General features: G+C 39.5%; 1 protein-coding gene across 1 annotated transcript in view; it reads left to right on the forward strand.

The window, feature by feature from the left end:
* Positions 1-24,880, forward strand: part of LOC126167349 (DNA polymerase theta-like) — a 303,097-nt gene that overhangs the window by 60,553 nt on the left and 217,664 nt on the right. Inside the window, exon 4 of the mRNA XM_049920469.1 lies at positions 6,743-6,867. Within this exon, the coding sequence (XP_049776426.1) occupies positions 6,743-6,867 (125 nt within the window). The remainder of the gene's footprint in view (positions 1-6,742; positions 6,868-24,880) is intronic.

Below are 24,880 nucleotides of genomic sequence, written 5' to 3' on the forward strand. Positions count from 1 at the left end.
CCCTCTTCCCCCGCTCCATCCCCTCTTCCCTCGCTCCACCCCCTCTTCCCCCGCTCCACCCCCACTTCCCCCTTTATATACTTCTTCATTGTTAGATTCCATTTCTTCTAACAGAAGGAGCTTTCAAAAATATAATGTAATTGGATAGATAAAAAATCTACTCACAAAGCGGCAGCCGGAGAACACACTTATACAAATTTGCGAGAAGTCCCCAGAATTGAATATTGAACTTGTGATGGTTCTGTAACCAAAGATTGGTGGGATTTCTATGCCTTAATAGATGTAGCTGGCTTTTGGTTGGAGGTATACAGTACAGACAAATGTAATTAGAGTATCACCGACAGCTTTTATTTTGTAAAAGTAATATCTTTCTTGTATGGCAGAAACTTTTATGACATTAGACTGTCAAATTATACACACTGCTTGTAATTATGCCACAAATTGATACCAGCTCTTGTGAATAGTTATCAGTATAACAGATCTCAAGAAACCTAATATAGAATTGAGTGCTCTATGCCACATTAGCTTCCGTAGGTTCTTGAAGAATTTTTATCTTATGTGTAAACACATTTATGTGTCCAGAATGAGATTTTCACTCTGCAGCGGAGTGTGCGCTGATATGAAACTTCCTGGCAGATTAAAACTGTGTGCCCGACCGAGACTCGAACTCAGGACCTTTGCCTTTCGCGGGCAAGTGCTCTGGCTGTGGCTAAGCCATGTCTCCGCTATATCCTTTCTTTCAGGAGTGCTAGTTCTGCAAGGTTCGCAGGAGAGCTTCTGTAAAGTTTGGAAGGTAGGAGACGAGATACTGGCAGAAGTAAAGCTGTGAGTACCGGGCGTGAGTCGTGCTTCGGTAGCTCAGTTGATAGAGCACTTGCCCGCGAAAGGCAAAGGTCCCGAGTTCGAGTCTCGGTCGGGCACACAGTTTTAATCTGCCAGGAAGTTACATTTATGTGTGTTTATAAACATATTTAAGTCCTCTTTCAACATTCTGGCCATTAATGAAAGGCTCAGATATTTCAAATGAAAAGCTTTGAGAAGATTATTTTGATTTCTGTGGGTTGTCACACCAGTTGTTACCATGACCTCCTATTTCATGACAAGTAATTTGTCGTGTGGATGGTCTATTAACATTCTTTTACCACAATACAACAGCTTTTCACTGGATGGCCCTCTATTGAAGTGTATGCTGTCTCTAGTAATCATGGTATACCGATTGTGTTCTCTTTTGTCCATTATAGATTCTGAATGGTGGGCTTCTCTCTCATGATTTTTTTCTGATTCATCCAGGATTTTCCATTCTTGCATTAATTTGGTTAAATTATTTATTGCGTTCTGCTACCAGTGTCTGTGTATATTTTTAATTCATTCATAAGTAAAATGTGTATAAATTTCGAAGGGACCAAACTGCTGAGGTCATTGGTCCCTAGACTTACACACTACTTAAAGTAACTTATCCTAACAACAGCACACATCCATGTCCGAGGGAGGACTCAAACCTCTGGCAGGAGGGGCCGCGCAATCTGCGACAAGTAGAGGTCTGCGTGGATAAGAAAAGTGCAATCCGCATTCGCACCGCATCCGCAAGGTCCTAATCTGCAACGGCATATATTTAAGTTTTGAATGAGTAATTAATAGTAATAGACAGTAGTACTTAGAATTATGGTATGTAATGACATAGTTATTGTTAGGGTGCCATTTCTGTGACAACTTAACTACTTTTGACTTGTTAAATCACAGGAAATGCTCTATACCTACTCTAAAGCAGACCATTCCAAACAGGAAAGCATTGGCGCTCCGGAGCACACACAGAAGCGGCTTGGATCTCGTGAGATTGGAAATGCTATTTAAAAAACTAAAATTCAATGTAATAGTATTAAATGATGAAAATGCATGTATAGAAACAATTATATTTCGCTACTCTTGTGCCAAGGCAGCAGAAAATGATGATGGTTTTAAACTGTTACTGGCACATTGCATCATTTACTGACAATTTTTTGTACTCACTGCTTGGATGTGTCAAATTTTGAAGCCATTCATGTCAGCTGATGATTATATTATAGCTTACGCGTTCTGTCCTCGTCATTTCCAGGTGAAAATATTTACAGTATTAGGCCTACACTAAAAAACGCTGGCGCACCTGTGAAAAAGTTAAACTGCCAGCAATAATTGACGTTGTCTGGAAGAAATAACTCGTCTTCCGGAGAGTGACAACAAAACCAGTGGCTATAGAAATTAAGAGTCCATTTAGCTTTAGCTAAAAATACGATTGAAATTTCGGACCTCACCTGGCTGATTTATCGAATTAAGACCTAGCAATAAATGAAATGTCTGTTTCATTCTCAACTAAACAAAGTTTTTCACACTTTAAAATATCCTCAACATTGGTCTAAATTACTAAGACAAAATTTGCAGTAGATTTTGCAGTTAATACTTTCAATGTTAAAAAATAATTTTTTTTCAGAGTTTAATGGAACTTCAAATGATTTCAAGATGTCTATATAAAAACCACTGTCCCATAACTTCAAGTGTTAGGCACTGTTCCCTGTTAAGCAATACCGAGTTACAGTTAAAATGTTCAATTTTGTTAAGAATTTCTGCCCTTATTTTTACTAATTGGCTGGTAAATTAAAAGACACATTATTATTTTGGATGATTTGAATATTTAGTAAGTTTTCATTGTGATCAGAATAATCTTTCACGGGCTATCACAGTCACAGCTTGTTGGTGGTCACGAGATGTAGTTTGAAGTCCCACTTGTAATTAATTACAAGGCCCGCCGTGCCACCGCTCCGGCCGGGCTGTTTCACTGTTCACAAAGAGCGACAATGCTCGGCGGCTGCAAATGTTACTGTAGTGCACGCTAAAATTTAGGTAGGCACTTATGAGATCATCATTACCTAGTTTAATAATATTGATGTGTTAGCTGTTGAATGTTCTTGTTGCGAAGAGTAAAAACTTAAAATTGAGCTCTTTAATATGAAAATTACAACAAAACAAATTGCTTGTTAAATATTTCCTTCTTTTAGCTAATGCTACTTAAATTTTCTTGTTGGGAATCGTAAAAATACTAACAATGTCGAGAAAATTCTTTGCTATAAATATTACAATAAAAACTCACAGGCTTCAGATTAAATATTTTCATCTTCTGCTTGCTTCAGATTCAAATTCTGTAAAAGAAAGAATCAGATGAAAAAAAAATTGTAACTAATTCAGATAAGCCCAAAAAAATACAGTGAAGTAAGAGAAGCTGTACAAGTACCTTTTTACTTTGGAAGATTACTATGCAGGAACATGATGTCATCAATCGTCTGTGGCTTCAAAGACGTGCGTCGGTCCTGCATTATTTGTCCCGCAGTAGAGAAGCTTCTCTCAGATGGCGCGCTGGACATTGGAATGCAGTGCACAAAGTATGCGAGTTTGGAAAGACGTGGATAGACGTTTTCACGTCCATGCCACCAAGCTATCAGGTCGATGCCTTCTGAAAATTGGACTTTATCATTCGTATATCTGAGAATTTCATCTGACGCAAAGTCAAGCTCTCTCGTCGATTCATCTTCTGAGGAATCTTCAAATTTATTAAAAAGTATGTCAGACTTCTGTTTTTTTGCAGGAATTCCAGATGTTGTTTCCTCCTTATCTTTTAACTGTGGACAATTTCTTGCAACATAATTTTTCGCTTCCTTTACAACTTCATCTTTTTCGGCACTGCTAAGAAATTTTAGGTTTTTATATTTTGGATTCAAAAATGTTGCAAGTTTATGGGTTACTGTTATGTCCCATTTGCTGATTAAAATAGATTTGGCTGTATTCTTTAAATTTATCAGAAATGGGCTGTCGCCTTCATTTTTTTCAAGGAAGGAGAGAAGTTTTAACTTCCACAACACACATAAATAAAGCGTAGGGGTTTTGGAGGCTTCGAGATCACAAGAAGCTATTTTAAATGGTGTCAGGAAGGTTATTATATCTTCCAACATCCTCTTGTCTATAGAATCAATCAAATTATCTTGATTTTTCTCTGACAAAATTGACAGAACTTCAAATCATTGTGAATTAATAGACTCAAACATATCCAATTTACTGTTCCATCGTGTGTCTATATCTCCTTTCAGTGACTTCTGAAGGCGATTCTGAAGACCAGATCTTTTAAAGAAAGTTGTGATAGCTCAACAGGAATTTATAAGTCGCTGCATGTCACTCTTCTCATCATTCGCGTCTCCTTGAGTCGTGTGCTCCAGCACAGTATTAAGAATGTGTGCTGAGCACGAGAGCCTCTTGTATTGGCGAAGTGCTGCCACAATATTTGGACCTCTATCCGTAACGAACACAATGTTATTCACAGTACTGAATAAATCGAATGGCTGTAGTATCTTAATTAATTCAATTTTAATGTTTTCTCCTGTGTTTTTTTTAAATCTGACTCTCAAAATTTCTGGTGCACAACACTCGATCCTCAAGTTTCACTTCTTCATTATTAACATAATGTGCAGTCACTCCCATATAGTTTATTTTACGGTACGAATCAGTCCATAAATCGACAGTTAGTGCTCCACTTACATCTCCGAATATATTCTTCACTTCTGCGGAGACAGTTTCACGCAGACTATTGCCTGTTTCCTTCAAATTTCTGAATATGGTGGTTGGATGTGGTAGCAGTTCCTTAGCACTCACTGCACTGTACTTGACCCCCACATCGATAAGAAACTATGCCGTCTCGAGAAACCCAGATCCACACGCAACTTCTAATGGTAAAATGTCTTTGCTGACAAGTTTGATAAGTTTTTCTGTCTTCAAATTTGGTGGAACTTCAGGAACTTTCACGTCTCTCTTGGTATTTAAATAAGTAATTATGCTACTTTGTCCAGCCTCACACAAATGTTTTAGCAAATTTGAAGTTCCACTTTTGTGTCCAGTGTAGGAATATACTTTTTTACATGCAAAACAAGCCACTATATCTTTTATCTTTTCGTTGCCATCAAATACGTATCCGAATTTTTTCCAAATTGGCGATTTCAATTTGTTTTCCTTCACTAATGTAAAATCACCTTTTTTCACCTTACACGAAATTGTATCCATCGATATGGTGTTCATTTGAAGAAAGAACTCTCACTGCTATTTGCTACAATGCACGTTGTTACTCGGTCACTACAAAGAGCTAACTGAAGGCAGCGGAAAATTGCAACGGGCACCTGTCTGGTAGACAGTGGGCAGGTTTGCCACCCAGAGAGAACTTCACAGGCCACACGAAAAACACGGTCGCGGAAACGGATTAGGCACAGGTCTCTTGGGTACAGCTACCTCGGTCGTAGCCAAGGGCTGAGGACAACAGACATCTGCTCTACCCGGGCCCTGCAAGATTCCAAGAATGTCAGCAGACTCGAAGTTTTCAACTAACGTTGCAACATACGTACTGGGCAGATGCCTTGCTCATTATCCGTGGACGACCCGTGGATATCTGCACCGGTCGCGATTTTATCCGCCAAGTAACAAATACCGCGGATATCCGCATTCGCGCAGACCTCTAGCGATAGGATGCCTCAGACCGCACAGCCACTCCACGCAGCCATAAGTAAAACCTTTGATTTGTAGAGAGTAGATTAAATAATTAGCACAACATACTAACTGATCCCAAAATGTCATGTGCTCATCACAGCCCATCAGCAAGCTGTAGCTCAACACCACAACAGCAACAACAGACATAACTTTCTTGCCATTTTCCCCACAAGAAGTGATTCTGTCAAGATTATGTTAGACATAGGTTGCAAGTTGTTTTATAGTTAGAGTTAGATTATTTCAGTAATGTTTGGTTTCATGTGCACGCAATTAAATTAAGAAAGAATGAATAATGTGACTTGTAATATAACAAAAGAAATAATTTATTCATAAGAGTCATGGTACCAACAGTTACCCACTATGGCACAGTCAATTAATCTTGGTTACTTTACAACATACGGACTGTTTGAATTAGTTGATTTTTTGGTAGCTGTTCATTTCACTATGTCCACATCTTGACCAGATATGTATGTACTGTTATATACTGATACACAAATTCTTAATGTATTAAATATTATGTTTTTGTAGTCCCCAGTGTAGGATTCAAAAATCATTTATTAATACTTTGTTGAATACACTAAAACACAAAATAAATGACACTTGGTTCATAATCACTACTAATCCTGTCAGTTGTACAGTACTGCAAATAAAAAGAATTGGCAGTAGCTCAACTTGAAGTAAAATGGGAGGAACAACTCTTAGGTGAGGCAGAAATTAATCACTTATCCAAATGGTATTAGAATCCAATAAAGTAGAAGTTGATAGTGGTAGTTATACATCACTATACTAATTCCACCAGCTGACTAAGAAGTATGTTGTCGTTCATTTTAACGTTAAGAATATGTTTAGCCTCTGTAGTTAACTTCGAAACTGGCTATTTTTTAATAGCACTGAAGCATTTGTCTCTAAGGAGCATTTTCTGTCACTACAGATCAGATGTGAAGTTGAAAATGTACATGACCGGGCAATGCAATTACTTAGTGGAGAGGACATAATTTTGTTGTCTCCTATTTTTTCAAGGAACGAGGCTAAATTTTTGTTGAGCTATCCAGTTTTTCACTGAGTCCAAGACACCCTAATACTCAATGGACACACCCAGCTGATATGTATGTTACTTCAGCTATTATATCTAAACAAACATTGGTTTTATGTGTGTAGTGTATTGTGTAAGACTTCCATTATTTTGCAGGACTTACTGGGCAGCTCTGGTGTGAGAGTGGAAGGACTCATGGGCTCACATCGAATTTTTGGAGGCTTTAAAAAAATACAGATTGCCATCTGCACCATAGAAAAGGCAAATAGCTTGATTAACAGGTCAGTACTTTTTTAATATCTCGTGAAAAGTTTACAGATAGTTATTTTTTTCATTAGTTGATCTAAATCTTAAAAAAATTCATAAATTAATTTTATCAAGAACAACTCATTCATCCTATGACTGGTTGTGTCAGTAATTAAAATTCTGGTAATTGTTTGGAGAAAGGAGTTATTTGTTTATTTATTAATTTACTTGTGTATTCATCCATGGATCATCTCGTGATGATATAGAATCTGGCATGTAATACAATGAAAATAAATAGCTCAAAACATGTGATTTTGGTATTTAACAACGAAGAAAATGTTGAACGTGGAGCTGTTAAGTTGGGAGCACATGGTTCAGGTAATGTCTGACACTTGCACTCACAGTTTGCTAAGGAAACAGCAGGAGATTGCACTGAAGGAATATGGAATGTTTACAGTGTGACTAAGTGGTTACATTCCTGAAAGTAGATCTGCTGTTTTTTTTATTTTTCTGAATTATCATCAATTACTAATTTCAAGTTTTAGTTTTTTATTGATATCTATATATCCAATTCGTAATGTATTAAATATTATGTTTTTGTAGTCCCCAATGTATGATTCAAAACTCATTTATTAATGCACTGAAACACAAAATAAATGACACTTGGTTCATAAGCACTACTAATCCTGTCAGTTATGCAGTACTTCAAATGAAAAGAATTGGCAGTAGCTCAACTTGAAGTAAAATGGAAGGAACAACTCTTAGGTGATGCAGAAATTAATCATTAAGCCAAATGGTATTAGAATCCACTAAAGTAGAAGTTGACAGCGGTAGGTAGACATCACTGTACTAATTGTAACATGAAACATGTCAGAGAATAACCATAGTAGTGCTGAGATGTTGTTAATACCTCCGTCAGATATTGAATAAAGGGAGAGTAGGCTTGGGCTGCTTGGCCTTAAATTGGCTGGCTGACTGGCCCACATGATGTCCTGTTCTGAGATTCTGTGCTGCTTGCTATTTGCAGTGATATACGTGTCACGAGGAGTATCAATACTGTGGCTTCATCCATCAGTACGTCTGACAGGATTGCATGAACCCTCCCCCCTAGAATTAGCATGTAGCATGAAAACGGCTTGGGTGATTCAGAGGAGGATTATGTGAGAGCAGTCTGATGATGCCAGATGGTATGCAGTGCAGAAGTGCTGTAGATTCCAGTGGCAGGAGAGCAAGATTGAACTCAATGGGGACCTGCTGTGGCAGCCACAAAAGAGATGGAAGATCAAATGCCCACTGTCCCTGATGAGATGCTGGTAATACTGGCATGGAGGTGGCTGCTGTTACACTAGCCTCTTAGGTGGCTGAGACATCTATCTGGGATATCACAACCAGAGCTAATTCCAATATGTGTCTTCACTCTCCACTAGAACTAATTGATGGCCTTGTTGTGCCGAAATTGAGTCCAAAGGTACGCACCCAAATAGGAGCACTTGCACAAGAAAATGTTGCTTCTTCTTTGACCCAAGCAGGCACTGGTAGCAAAAGGCAGTGCAATGTTTGGTGGCGATGCACATGCAGCAAATCCGACAGATTGTGCTCATTGACTGGTGTCATTCTGAAAGAGGCTAGGAAGGCATTGAGAGTTGATTCAGTTATGGATGACCTTGTAGCCTTTGAAATTTTGGTCTTAAAAGTGCAGACAAAACATTCTGTCAAACTGTTGGAAGTTTGACAGAAGGCACCACTCACTTTCCTGGAAAATGTGTTGCCCAAATAGATGATTTAAATCTATGGGATGGCTCTATTACATTTTCTTTTTTTTCTTTTTCATTTAGTGCATCTGGGAGGGAACTTACATGTAGTTACATTTATCATATTTATCAGTGAAGTATATAACAGAAAATAAAAAATGGCCAGTTTTTGCACAAAGTACAATGTTTTTAGTCAACCAGATTTTTCAGCAGAAGAGTGATGTTGACTCTCATATAACAGAATCAATGAACTTCCAGGTGAAGTCGGACAATAATTTTGGAGTCTTAATCCTATTCTTTTGGTATATGTTATGTTATAATACCATAAATGGGTAAAACACAATATCATTGTAAGTATCCCCATTTATTAAAAAACTTTGTTAATAGAATTTATATTATATTTTCAAAAGCTATACAAATTTGTGTACTTGATATGATATGACATGTTTCTTCTAGGGAGGTATTTGTCAATGGTCAAGTCATTTTATAGTAAGAAAAAGAAAAAAAACCCTTGCAATAATATAAATCAGAGATACAAAACAATTTGATTCTGTCATTACTTTTAAGCTAATGATAAGTACTCTGTAGGTATATAGATTGTATTGTTTCAGTGCAACAACACTAAGATGGCAACCTCTAAATAAAGTAAATAGGTTCTATCTTAAAGAAATTTGTCACTGTGGAGTGAAATATCTCCAGATTCTAAGCTACAAACTAAGTAAGGCTACAAGGCTACAGAATAGATATTGGTTATGCACAACAGAAAAGCTCACTCGCAACAGGAAGACAATAAGGGAGGAGTGCCAGTCGGACACAGTAAGGAGGAGGGAAGCACAATGTTCCAATAATTTTGGCTGGGAAAGACAATAGAGTAAATTGGCACTGCCAGGCAGGTTCAGCATAAACTCCTTCTGTAAAAGAAGGAAGAAAGAAAGAAAGAAAGGATAGTGTCAATGACACAGCAAGAATCAGACATCAGTGGGCAAAATGAACTGGATGGCCACTGACAGCTATCACTTACTGATATAAATTCACAATGCAGATTAGCAGAACAGATGACTCCAGTCTGACCCTCTCAACAGGAAGAAGACAGTGCCACTGAAAAATTGTCTGGCTCGTCTCACTTGCCATAAGAGAGGCAAAAACAGCAGTTGACATTTAGATAAATGGAATTAGGTAAAGTTGATCAAAAGGTCTGAGAAATGAGAGGACATAGAACAGGCTCCAGTGTAAACATCAGTGCATCCGGCATAAACAAATATGAAGTCATGATGTGGTTAAACTGAGGTGAATTTTAAATGTTAATAATCTAATACTAAATCCTTAATAAAATGGAGATTCTCAGTAAAAATGCACTAGCATTGTAGATAAGTTGCCTACATTGTTAACATTCCAGCTCACATACCATTAACATTAAATAAACAGTTCCATAAAAATGTAAAAAAGAAATAGATAATTAATCCATCCTCTCATAGTACTCGCGTAACAGAATTATGGTCCTTTGTGGTCAGTTCTTACAAAAACCATTACATTAACTTCAGTAAAAATGAGGATGATAGAAAATAATAAAATTATTGTAGAAAGACATCACCATTTGCTAAAGTAAATAGGAAAAAACATGTGGCTTAAGTGTCCTCATTGAACCGTGAGCATACATCTTTAAAGTAAATGCAGTAAACATTATCATTCGAAGAGTCGTATATGAAATCTTAAGTCACATGATAAGATTCTAGTAAAAAAAGACACTGAATTTCCTCCTGGGGTAGCTACATACTCAAATTAATAGCCTTTATAGAGAGTTCAGGGGTTGCACAAATACTAGTAGGTAATCACAAAAATTTATTATAACTTCTCTGGCATCTTGCCTTACTTGATTTCATCGTTAGAAGAAAGCCAAAATAGGCAAATATTAAAGAAAATCTCAGGGCCTCAACTTGTAATGCTGATTATAAATCAGCCCATCAAGAAACTGGGGATGACAAGTTTAGCAAAAGTTTGTTGCCCATTTTAAGAGAGAACCTCAACTGGCAATTCGATATATGAAGTGATACAAAATGAAGTAGTAAATCATTAACCTAAAAAATATCACAGGCGGTATGGCAGAGGTAATTGCCATGTAGGATGTTTTTCGTTTCTAAAAATTCTTTTTTAATCTGGATTGCTCTAGACAAATAGAAGAATATAAGAAACCTTAGCTTGAATTATTGGAATCCTTAGCCTGCGTCTTACCATCCCTTAGAGTAATGAAAGTTTAAGACAGTGCAGTTCCATCTCCAAATAATTCTACAACTAACACCAAAACAGTAAAAGTATATGTAAATGACTCTGAGATCATAAATGCAACACAAAATGTTAATTGTAAAAGGCTCGCAGTAGGGCACAATCAAAGTGGAGCAGTTACATGTTCTTTGCTCTTGCGATCTTCATCTTCGTGCTGGCGCTTGTTGGTAGGCGGGGACATACCCAAATGAAGTTCAAGTTTATTGTTCAAAATACTCACTAGGAAAATTTGGAAATGCAAGTCAATTACCACAAATATTTCCTAAAATTCTAACTGGAGCTGAAGGAAAAGAAAGAATGCACTGAGCATAAGAACAAAATGTCCTGAATATGGCTTGGCATGGTGTGGGCACACGTGTGTCTTGAAAACAAACGTCAAATTGACAAGTGCGGTAGGGAAGGAGAGATAAGCGAAAGAATAATGCTCGCTACTATGATAGAGTAGCATGGAGAGCTGCATCAAACCAGTCTCAGGACTGAAGACAACAACAACAACTAGAGAATATGTTGTTGTTGTGGTCTTCAGTCCTTAGACTGGTTTGATGCAGCTCTCCATGCTACTCTATCCTGTGCAAGCTCTTCATCTCCCAGTACCTACTGCAACCTACATCCTTCTGAATCTGCTTAGTGTATTCATCCCCTACGATTTTTACCCTCCACGCTGCCCTCCAATACTAAATTGGTGATCCCTTGATGCCTCAGAACATGTCCTACCAACCGATCCCTTCTTCTGGTCAAGTTGTGCCACAAACTTCTCTTCTCCCCTATCCTATTCAATACTTCCTCATTAGTTATGTGATCTACCCATCTAATCTTCAGCATTCTTCTGTAGCACCACATTTCGAAAGCTTCTATTCTCTTCTTGTCCAAACTATTTACCGTACATGTTTCACTTCCATACATGGCTACACTCCATACAAATACTTTCAGAAATGACTTCCTGACACGTAAATCTATACTCGATGTTAACAAATTTCTCTTCTTCAGAAACGCTTTCCTTGCCATTGCCAGTCTACATTTTATATCCTCTCTACTTCGACCATCATCAGTTATTTTGCTCCCCAAATAGCAAAACTCCTTTACTACTTTAAGTGTCTCATTTCCTAATCTAATTCCCTCAGCATCACCTGACTTAATACGACTACATTCCATTATCCTCGTTTTGCTTTTGTTGATGTTCATCTTATATCCTCCTTTCAAGACACTGTCCATTCCGTTCAACTGCTCTTCCAGGTCCTTTGCTGTCTCTGACAGAATTACAATGTCATCGGCAAACCTCAAGGTTTTTATTTCTTCTCCATGGATTTTAATACCCACTCCGAATTTTTCTTTCGTTTCCTTTACTGCTTGCTCAATATACAGATTGAATAACATCGGGGAGAGGCTACAACCCTGTCTTACTCCCTTCCCAACCACTGCTTCCCTTTCATGTCCCTCAACTCTTATAACTGTTAAATTGTTAATAGCCTTTCGCTCCCTGTATTTTACCCCTGCCACCTTTAGAATTTGAAAGAGAGTATTCCAGTCAACATTGTCAAAAGCTTTCTCTAAGTCTACACATGCTAGAAATGTAGGTTTACCTTTCCTTAATCTTTCTTCTAAGATAAGTTGTAAGGTCAGTATTGCCTCACGTGTTCCAGTATTTCTACGGAATACAAACTGATCTTCCCCGAGGTCGGCTTCTACTAGTTTTTCCATCCGTCTGTAAAGAATTCGTGTTAGTATTTTGCAGCTGTGGCTTATTAAACTGATTGTTCGGTAATTTTCACATCTGTCAACACCTGCTTTCTTTGGGATTGGAATTATTATATTCTTCTTGAAGTTTGAGGGTATTTCGTCTGTTTCATACATCTTGCTCACCAGATGGTAGAGTTTTGTCAGGACTGGCTCTCCCAAGGCCGTCAGTAGTTCCAATGGAATGTTGTCTACTCCGGGGGCCTTGTTTCGACTCAGGTCTTTCAGTGCTCTGTCAAACTCTTCACGCAGTATCGTATCTCCTATTTCATCTTTATCTACATCCTCTTCCATTTCCATAATATTGTCCTCAAGTACATCGCCCTTGTATAGACCTTCTATATACTCCTTCCACCTTTCTGCTTTCCCTTCTTTGCTTAGAACCGGGTTTCCATCTGAGCTCTTGATGTTCATACAAGTGGTTCTCTTATCTCCAAAGGTCTCTTTAATTTTTCCTGTAGGCAGTATCTATCTTACCCCTAGTGAGATATGCCTCTACATCCTTACATTTGTCCTCTAGCCATCCCTGCTTAGCCATTTTGCACTTCCTGTTGATCTCATTTTTGAGACGTTTGTATTCCTTTTTGCCTGCTTCATTAACTGCATTTTTATATTTTCTCCTTTCATCAAGTAAATTCAATATTTCTTCTGTTACCCAAGGATTTCTAACAGCCCTGGTCTTTTTACCTATTTGATCCTCTGCTGCCTTCACTACTTCATCCCTCAAAGCTACCCATTCTTCTTCTACTGTATTTCTTTCCCCCATTCTTGTCAATTGTTCCCTTATGCTCTCCCTAAAACTCTGTACAACCTCTGGTTCTTTCAGTTTATCCAGGTCCCATCTCCTTAAATTCCCACCTTTTTGCAGTTTCTTCAGTTTTAATCTACAGGTCATAACCAATAGATTGTGGCCAGAGTCCACTTCTGCCCCTGGATATGTCTTACAATTTAAAACCTGGTTCCTAAATCTCTGTCTTACCATTATATAATCTATCTGATACCTTTTAGTATCTCCAGGGTTCTTCCATGTATACAACCTTCTATCATGACTCTTAAACCAAGTGTTAGCTATAATTAAGTTGTGCTCTGTGCAAAATTCTACCAGGCGGCTTCCTCTTTCATTTCTTAGCCCCAGTCCATATTCACCTACTACGTTTCCTTCTCTCCCTTTTCCTACACTCGAATTCCAGTCACCCATGACTATTAAATTTTCGTCTCCCTTCACTATCTGAATAATTTCTTTTATATCATCATACATTTCTTCAATTTCTTCGTCATCTGCAGAGCTAGTTGTCATATAAACTTGTACTACTGTAGTAGGCGTGGGCTTCGTGTCTATCTTGGCCACAATAATGCGTTCACTATGCTGTTTGTAGTAGCTTACCAGCATTCCTATTTTCCTATTCATTATTAAACCTACTCCTGCATTACCCCTATTTGACTTTGTGTTTATAACCCTGTAGTCACCTGACCAGAAGTCTTGTTCCTCCTGCCACCGAACTTCACTAATTCCCACTATATCTATCTTTAACCTATCCATTTCCCTTTTTAAATTTTCCAATCTACCTGCCCGATTAAGGGATTTGACATTCCACGCTCCGATCCGTAGGACGCCAGTTTTCTTTCTCCTGATAACTACATCCTCTTGAGTAGTCCGAATGGGGGACTATTTTACCTCCGGAATATTTTACCCAAGAGGACGCCATCATCATTTAATCATACAGTAAAGCTGCATGCCCTCGGGAAAAATTACGGCCGTAGTTTCCCCTTGCTTTCAGCCGTTCGCAGTACCAGCACAGCAATGCCGTTTTGGTTATTGTTACAAGGCCAGATCAGTCAATCATCCAGACTGTTGCCCTTGCAACTACTGAAAAGGCTGCTGCCCCTCTTCAGGAACCACACGTTTGTCTGGCCTCTCAACAGATACCTCTCCGTTGTGGTTGTACCTACGGTACGGCCATCTGTATCGCTGAGGCACGCAAGCCTCCCCATCAACGGCAAGGTCCATGGTTCATGGGGGGGGGGGATAGAGAGATATAGAGAATATACGGATGTGAAACTTGGACAATTGGAAGAGAAGAGAGAAGACGGCTAGAGGCCCTAGAGATGCGGTGCTACAGAAGGCTGATGAAGATCAGCTGGAGAGACAAAGCAACAAATGAAGAGGTGCTTAGAAGAGTACAGGAAACCAGATCTCTTTGGATGCACATCCAAACACGAAGAGACAAACTTGTAGGGCACATCCTAGGTGCAACAGATCATGAATGACGTTGGATGTAACACATGTGTGGCAATGAAGAGGAAGGCAGACAGAAGAGAGAATAGGCACTCTGCTGCAAACCAACCTCAGGGTTGAACACTAAAAGAAGACTAGAGAAGTGATGTGTGTGTGTGTGTGTGTGTGTGTGTGTGGGGGGGGGGGGGGGGGAGGGGGGGTGCTACTTCATCATCTTTTAACAGTTCCAGTTTCCTGGATACTGGTAATGAGCCTCTTCCACTTCATCCTGTCCAAATACACCTGTTCACGGAAAACATCATCCACTGTCCATCCTCTGGTCACTAGATCACCCTTAACCAAGTCCATCCATTGGGTTCAAGGACTTTCTTGAGGCCTTTTCCCATTCACCTTTCTTTCCAAGTTTATTTTGTCTATTCTAGTTGGCTCCATTCTCATCACATGCTCGTACCATCGAAGTCTAGATGCACCAATTCAATCTAATAGGGATGTCTTTATTCCTCATTCCTTAACTTGTCCATCTTGGTTTCTGTATGGTGGATCTAAGAAATTTCATCTCTGATGCTTGCAGCCTTGATGATTCTCTTTTTGTGAAGGTACATGTTTCAATACCATAGGTCAATATTGGTATGAAATAGCTATTAAACATAATCAGTTTGGCCTGTTTTGGAATCAAGGCATCCCATAAAAGTGATCTTACTTGTTGATAGAATTCAGATACGTTTTGCACTCTGTTGGTGATTTCATTTCTGACCAAATTATCACTGGAGATTACACTTTCAAGGTAAGGAAAACTGTCCACTCACTCTAGTCAGTGGTCTCCTAGTTTAACACTTGCTGGTTGTCCATCTATGTTGACTGCCATCACAATTCCCTTGGTCTTGCTGATGTTGAGGTTAAATTTCTGGAACTGAGATTTCCATTCATCGAATCTGATATGTACATCCTCTTCAGTTTCACCCCATACCATGATGTCATCAGCAAAGGCAAATGCATTCAGTTCACCTGACTTCTCCTTTGCACTCTTCGTTATAGTATCCATAACAGTGATGAATTGTAGTGGGGACAGCGCACTTCCTTGCTGAGCCCCACTCTTGGTCTCGAACCATGATGATCATTCCTCCCCAGTTTATACACAGCTAGTACAGTCTTTGTACATAATCCGAATTTTACTTATTAGTCCTTCAGGCACATTCTTTTTCCTCAAGCATTCCCAGATCTTATCTCTTATATCACTATCATAGGTTTTCTCTAGATCTGGGAATACAATGACCAGGTTCTTGCCTTTCTCCCAATACTTTTCCATCAACATGCGGGTGCTAAAAATTAGACCTATTGTTGATCTGTTTCTTCTGAAGCCAGTTGTTCCTCCTCCAGCTGTGGTTCTATGATAGTTCTCTGTCTCTTTTCTATGATTTTCTCAAGTATATTCAGCCCATGAGACAATAGGGTTATTCCTCTATAGTTGGTGGGTTTCTGCCTGCTGCCTTTCTTAAACAGGGGAATTATTACACTCTTACTCCAACCCACAGGTATTTTGTTATCTGCCCACATGGCACTTAGTACTTGGTGCAGCCATTTAATGCCTTGGATAGCTGCTGCCTTTATCATGTCTGTGTTCACTTCATCTGCACCTGAAGATTTTTCTTTAGGTATAGATTTTAAGGCTGCCTCTGTTTCTGTCCAGGTGATGGGAGTTTCCTCACTGTAAGTGTGGATTTCCAGTTCTGTATTTGGTTCTTCAATTGATCTATTTAATAGGTTGTCAAAATGGTTTTTTTAGAACTTCTCTCATATCTCTTTCTGTCCTAACCAGATTTCCATTTTCATCTTCAAGTGCTTTTATGGTATTCATTGGTTTCCTTTTACCTCTGATAACCCTATACAAGTTTCTTATTGCCTCTACTGTCCTCCTCCAATTTCTGAGTGAGTATCTTCCATGCCTGGGTCTTTTCTTCTGCAACTGTTCTTTTAACTTCCATTTTTTCTGATCTTTGCCTCATCTCTAATAAGTTCCGGTTTATTTTTCTCCTGATCCCTCTCTTTCTTGAAGAGATTTCTTTCCCTGATAACTGATCTTGCATTCCACCAAGGTGGAATTAAAGGTGGAATTGTCTTTCCACAAACTTTGGTGTACCTTAGTCTGGTCTGTTCTGCCTCTCCATTTTTCCTTTCATCTCTTGGTAACAGGGATTTTATCCAGTTCTGATATTCAGGTCTCTTCTCTGTTTTCTGGAGTTCTGACACTTTGATTTTTGGCATTTTCTTGTTCTGTACTTTTGGTACATGGAAGTTTCTCAGGTCCACTACTAGTAGACGGTGATCACTGTCAAGGCTTTCGCTAGGGTTTACTCTGACATCAATTACCATTCTCTTCATCTGTGATGACATAATCAATTACAGTCTTTGGTAATCCATCCCAACTGTATCATGTTGTCTTAGGGCTCTGTCTCTTCTCTAACCAACTGTTTTCCACCACCAACCCATTCCTCATACAGAAGTCAAGAAAATGCTCACCTTCTATATTTCTTCTACCATATCCATGGGGTCCCATTACATTCTCATATCCTGTTCTATCTGTCCCGGTCTGTGCATTTAGCTCTCCTATAATGATCACTCTCTCTTTACTAATGACTTTTTCCAAATCTTCAGGAAACTGTTTCTTATCCTGTTGACAACATCCAGTTTGAGATGCATACACCTGTACTAAAGTTAGTTTTCCTTTCCCTAAATGTACAGTCATCTTATAATTCTCTCACTAATGTACTGAATGTCAGTGACTCCTTCTAGATCTTTATTCATGATGAAACCGACACCATTCTTCATCTCTTTGTTATTTTCATGCCAACACAGTGTGTACTGTTTCCTTAATTTCTTCATGCCTTTCCATTTCCATTTTGTTTCACTCATACCCAGCATCATTAATTTTCTCCTTTCCATAAGGTCCACTGGTTCTTCAAATTTTCCTGTGAGGCTAAATAAATTGATGGTCCCAATATGTTAAGTCTTCTCTGGGATTTTTGCATTTTTCCAAGACCCTGTCTATCATCAGGCCGTAAAACATCATCCCTGACATGAGTGTGCTCATGCTGGTATCTTAATCGAGTTTGAAGGCTCTTATGTGTCTTGAAAGCAACTACAAATAAGCTCTTTTACTGCCTTGCTAGGCCTAACATAATTGAGGATTTTCTTTCAGCGTTAACTCCCTCTGCCTTTAATAAGCGAGTATCATACTACAAGGCAGTAGCTGCTGGTTTTGGTCCACCCCGGGTATTTTATTTCCCTTGTACCCACCATATCTGGTGAGCATTGCCCTATTCACCATCTGGGGAGGCACCTGATGGGAGACCAGCAAATTCCACACGGAGCTACTTGTTTTGATGTAAAACATGGGTCCTGCTTGAAGGGAACACGGAATTGAAGGGTACGTGGCGTAGGCATTGCTAAGTGCAAGGTTGGGGGAGAAAGTGGGAAGACATGATAATGCAGGGCAAAATGTGGAGGAGAGAGGAATGGTGTGCTGTTACTAGAGGTGTGAAAAGGCAGAAAGGGAGGTGAGAGAGTGCAAGAGGAAAGAGAGGAACAGGTGACATGTCCAGTGCTAATAACACAACTGCTTTTGCTAAAGCAAGCTTGAAGAAAGCATATGTTTTTAAATGCACTGCTAGTAGCAAGTACTAGTGGCATGATGCTAAATATGTGTAAAGCAGAGTAAGACAATGTTATTTAACAGAAGGTCATACATGAGCTATAATCAGCAGTAAAGATACCTTCAAACAAAAATACAGTAACTGATTAACATACAAATTTAACTCTGTACAGTGTAATTGTCTATTTATAATTTCCTGCTGCCAGTGTCCCTTCTCATTGTAGACATTCTCCACTGAACAATTGACTACAGTGCTTTAGTACATAGCAACACTTAAAGCAAGAGGAAGAGACAACCAGGCATTGACGCCAGGACCCTCAGTAGAGCAGGTGAGATGCTGCGATAAATGGGTGGCAGGTGGGCTGCTTTGATAAATGGGTGGAAGATGAGCTGCTTCGATAAATGGGTTGCAGGTGGGCCATATGGCCACAGATGGAAGTGAAACAGCACTGCCCAGGAAAGGACGGCACAACACAAGTCATCAAGGGGGGACACGGCGTGACCAGATGCTAATAGCATGGCCCCATAGCATGCATGGCAGCCAGCAGGCCTGGATAAGGCACAATGTAGCCCCGGCAATGCCCTCAGACAGATCCTGCATGCATTGTAGCGGCAAGGCAGTGTGGTCAACCATGGGGCATTCGTTGGACGGGTGACAAGGCAGGCAGGTTTGCGCATAGGCACTGTTTGAAGCCATACTCAGAGTGTGTTTGAAAAGGCTCAGCTGGAGTATACAAAAGAAAAAAAATCAAACTAAATCCCTAAAAGTTCCCAAACTGCCAAGGGCACCTTGCGCATTGATGTAAAATAAAATATGGAATTTATGCACTCCCAAAATGACAATCACCCTACCTTCTCTGTTTATGAATAATATTTTTGAGCCTTATTTAAGATTTTGGAAACAAATTCTGCAGGCTTTTTGGGACTATCCATGAACTTGTGAGCAAGATGGTCCTTATGCCATGAGAAGAGGCACCCATTGCCATAATCATTGATAATTTACAGTGATACGTCATTGAACAACAGTGATACGTCATTGAACAAAGGGCTGACAGTAGGCAAGTTCTGAAAGTTTGAAATGACTGGTTGCAAGATTTGGACCATTGGAGAGCAGTACCCATCTGCACAACTGATTCAAATGGTTAAACAGTGGAAGTTGCCTGAGGAACAAACTGGACAGTGACAAGTGATCTTGCCGAGAAACGCCTGGAGGTCCAGTTTTCAACTGGAATATTTTTGATGACCTTACCATTGTCCTGTGTCATTTGTTACTTATCTTTACTAAGGACATGTCATAGGTAAGTGACGGAGAGTTAAAAAAATTTCCTCTTAAGATCTATTTCAATAAGAGCCACAAAGACATAACGCAGATTGTTCCTCACTTGTACAACACATAACCAGGATGTCATCAAGATAGTTGATGAATTGGAGAATAGATGCTATCAAATATACTAAAAACATTTGGAAAACAGCAGATGCACTTGTGACCTCAAACTGACTCGCAACTTATATTTGTAAAGGCAAAAAGGCATATTCAAAGAGGGAACAACTACAGAGCACTTCTGTCCAGTATCTCTACTTAGCTGTTCTTACAAGCTATTGGAAAAGAATGATTCTAAACTGAATCCAAGATCAAATTAATGCGATGATACTACCTGAACAAGCTGTATTCAGACCTTATAGAAGCTGCTGTGAACAAGTGTTCTCCTTGACTACGCACATAGACTCTGGATACCAAAAGAAACTTAAAACTGGAGTAGTGTTCATTGACCTGTCAGCAGCTTATGACAGTGTGGCGTGAGCGCCTATTATTGAAATTTTTGAGAGCAATACCTTGCAAAACTCTAGGCAACCTCTTAAGCAACACGTTAAGCAATAGGCAGTTTAAAGTACATCAAGGGGAAGAGAAAAGCAGATGGCATGTGCTCATTGACAGATTACCTCAGGGCTCTGTTCTTGCTCCAGTGTTATTCAACCTCTACACAACTGACCTACCGAATTTTACCTGCCAAAAATTTCAATATGTAGATGACCTGGCAATTTCATACCAGAGTGAAGACCTTTCTGAATGTGAAGAACACCTAATGGACAGCCTTACTAAACTTTGAGTATTTTGAGACATGGCGACTGAGACCAAATGTTTCTAAAGCCGAGGTAAGCCTGTTCCACCTTTCTAATTGCCTTTCATCAGAAAAGATCAGTCCACAGTTCAGCCCTCTTGGCACAGTCAACGAAAGCCCAAAATACCTGGGAGTCACTCTGGACAGAACTTTAACATACAGAAAACACCTTTCCAACTTGGTCAAGAAGATACAAACATGAGTGAATCTTGTGAGGAAGCTGGGCGGCAGTACATGGGGAGCAACCACATCAGTCCTCCGAGGAGCATCCCTTGCACTGGTATACTCTGCAGCAGAATACTGTGCACCAGTTTGGCTCCGAAGCCTCCTCGTAGTGAAAGGAGACATCCAACTGAACTCAGTTATGAGAGTAATTAGTGGTACAGTCCGGTCTACACCTACTTGCTGGCTTCCAGTGCTTTCAAACATCTGTCCACAAGACCTCCATCGAAAGGCTGCTCTTTACAACCTCTGTCAGCAAGTTTCTGAAAACAACTCGATCCTTCTTCATGACAACTTGCTATCACTGCCCAGGAAACGCCTTAAATCTAGAAGACCAGCATATGAAATGGGAGTCCAAATGTTATCCACAGGATTCGACCAGGACGCCGAGTGGAAACGTGAGTGGCAAGTTTCAAGAACCAGAAACCACGAACTTGTAGACAATCCAACAGTTCCAGTTCCAGGCTTCCACCAACCAAGGGAGACGTAGGTGCAGTTAAACAGATATAAGACAGAAGAGGGTAGGTGCAAATACAACATGCACAAGTGGGGCTTTTCAAGTGACAGTGTGTGTGACTGTGGTGACACCCAGACAAGGAGCCACATTGTGAATGTATGTCCAATCAGACGCTTCCCTGGTGGCATTGAGAAGTTCCATCAAGCATCCCACGAGGCACTCAGCTGGATTGAGTCCATCAACATCCAAATGTAGTCTGAGCCATTTTAAAATTTGTGTACTGTATATAATTTCACATGTTCATTATATATTTCTTTGTTTTGCTAAATGTGTATTACTGTAATTGATGCATATGATAATAAATAAATAATGCCATGTTTTTCTCAACTCATCAACCAACGGGAGCTGCAAATAAGCTTCTGTGAGAGAATTTTTTGAAAAGAACTGACCACCAGCAAATTTTGAAAGAGAATTTGTCAGGCTGGGTTAAGGGGTAGAAATCAATTTCCACTATGGAATTGACAGTCAGTTTGAAATTGTCGCACTGCATTGGGTACCACCACCAGAGGGGAGAGGTTCATTGGCTAAAAGAAATAGACAAAAGCACTTGGTGTTGTTCCAACCTGACTAATTCCAATTTCATTTCATCCTGCAGGGCCAACAGAATTTGCTTGGCTTTAAAAAAAATCTCTGAGTGCCAAAGGTTTTAAAACAATGTGTGCCTGAATATTCTTTGCTGTACCTAGGCCAGGCTCAAGTAAAAGCACAAACTGGGAATATAATGTGTCAGTTTCTTCATGCAGCACTGAAATCAGTGAATTGTATTAATAGGGTACTGAATAGAAAAAGACAAAAACTGATTAGGCATCAAGTCCAAAAATATTTTCCACAGACTTTTTGGCAACCACAAGTAAAGGCAGTGTTCTGGTTCTTGTTTATATTTCACCGACAGCTTTGTTTACTCTAGCAACAGAAATTCATAATGTCTGTAAGCCCACAATTTGGAATGCCCACAGTCCAAGGACTGGCTGAGTGCCAGTACTATTCAGTATATCGATTGATTTATTGTAGACACAGGTGCAAATGTATCAAATAAGAATGCTGATGAAAGGCATTTTTATTTGTATATACAATGATGAGGCTGCTTGGTTTTTATACTTTTTAATTTACTGGACTGGTATTGTGCACATGCTCATCATCTGTGGTCCTAAAGAGATACATAGAATTAATACATAATAAATGCTATGCTTCATTTGTAATCATATGAGAGAGTGGTATAAAGTACAAAAATTAGAACACCTGAAAAATTCTATGAAGACTTAAAAGTGATATATAAATAAGTACTAAATAGTTCAACACAAAGTACACATAATTGTAAACACACTCAACTCCCATAACGTACAGCCCATAGTATTTATTATGACTTATTTTTATATATCTTCTGTAGGATCACTGATGATGAACATGAGCTCAATACCAGTAAGTAAACTAAAAAATATAAAAACTGAGCAGCATTGTCATTATTTATATACATAATTTCATCAACTTAACGTTATTTTTCATGAATCTACTGTATGATCCCATCCTATAATGTTGTTGATCCAGATTGTAAAAATAGGTAGCTGGGCACCCATTCAACACTGATGTACTTCAGCTATGTGTCCCTTATGAAGTGCTGTTGGCACTCGGCAATATAATGAGGTCACTCAAGAATTGGATGTAATGTATAACAGTCAGGACAGCCAGGCAATAATAAAAAATGTCACATCCAATGCAACTGAACCACACTAGGCAGAGTAGAACAGCACTGACAAGTTGCCAATGGGTAACAGTGTAACAATGGGTAACACATGTTTATCATTTAAGGATCAGCAGGAAAGTTTCATTGCACTTTGTCGGTCTTTACTGAGCCCATTGTGGATACAAATGAATTTACATTTCCTACTTGATCCTTGCATACCTGTGATCCACGAAACATAGCATTCCGAGTCTGCCTTACTATGTTGCAAAAATTCTGGTCAAGCTGCTACCACATGCATTTTAGTAAAAAAATGTTTTGTCAAGAAAGCATAAATTTCCCGATGAGGTAACTATGAGGATTATGACAAAAGGGACCAATTTCTGCATGAGGTAATGCAGTTGGGGGCTGGTGTATAGCAAAAAAGCACACTATCATTGCTGAATGTCATTTGCTTGGAAATGTAGTGGTAACCAGTTCTCGTAAACATCCCAGTCCTCCTGTGCATCATTAAGTGGCTGGAAAGCCAGAATAGCTGACAGTGCTTGTGACTGCTGGCGAGACAAGCTGGTTAAATGTTCCATTAACTCCTGATGTTGAGTAAGCTGCCATTGCCATAATTCCAAAAGTTTTGCATCCACGATAGCCTGTTCTAGCATCACCATCAGATAGTTATAAGAAACGATAACTATTACCTGAAATTAATAAAAAATTAAGCTCATGAGTTTTAGGTGGTTTTATCTGAACAAACAGCATGCAAATTAATAACCTGACAACTATACAGTTCACTCCCATTAATGTGATCATTGACACTGTTTGACATCAATGTGCAATAACCGCTCACAGACGAGAGGTGGCAGCACTAGCAGTGTCGGATAATAAAGTGTGTCAGAGGGTGGCAGACACAGTGCAGTCATCACTGTAATATGGAAATGGATTGATTTATCTGATGTCCAACAGGGCCTGATCAATGCACTTCAGGCCAAGGGTGGAAGAATTTCCAGAAAGTATACTGTGCATGGCAAAATGGCAGTATCCAAAACTGGCACTGAGGCAACTGTGGTGCTCCACAGGCTGTATGTGACAAGGGTGAACGATAACTTCGGAGATGTGAATGGGCAAATAGATGTGCAACTGCTGAGCAATTGATCACACAGATGAACCAAGGGCTACCAACACTGTCTCCCCAATGACTGTTCATTGAGCACTGCTGCCTGTGGGCCTTCACAAATGGCACCTGGTTCGTGCAACCCTGCTGACTGCTGGTCATCGACAACGGAGGCTGTAATTTACATGCCAGTACTACAGCTGGACGTCCACTGAATGGTGACAGGTAACCTTTTCAGATGATCCACGTTTTATGCTCCATCAGACACATGGCTGTTGCCGTGTATAGCATGAAACTTCTGAAAACCAACACAGTGCAACAATCAATGGAAGGGTCCAGGCCAGAGGGCATTCCCTGGGTAATCTCGTTATTCTGGAAGGTACACTGGATCAGCACAGGTACACATCTATTCTTGGAGCCCATGTCCACCCCTACATGCTGTTTATTTTTCTTCGGCATGATGGCATCTTCCAGCATGATAGTGCAATATGTTGCACAGCTCACAGTGTGTGTGTGTACGTGGTTCGAAGAGCACCAGGATGAGTTGACTGTACTCCCATGGTCTCCAAACCCCTCAAATTTAAACCCAATCAAGAATCTGTGGGACCATCTTGATCGAGCTGTTTACACTGTTTACATCTACATGGACATCTACATACATATACTTGTATGGATATGGTGTCCGTTCTTTCAGACATGTTGGGGTGGGACTCTACGAATGTAGTGTGTGGACATAGAAGGTGAGAATGTGGG

The sequence above is a fragment of the Schistocerca cancellata genome, chromosome 1, assembly GCF_023864275.1.
Source record: "Schistocerca cancellata isolate TAMUIC-IGC-003103 chromosome 1, iqSchCanc2.1, whole genome shotgun sequence".
Taxonomy (NCBI): Eukaryota; Metazoa; Arthropoda; class Insecta; order Orthoptera; family Acrididae; genus Schistocerca; species Schistocerca cancellata.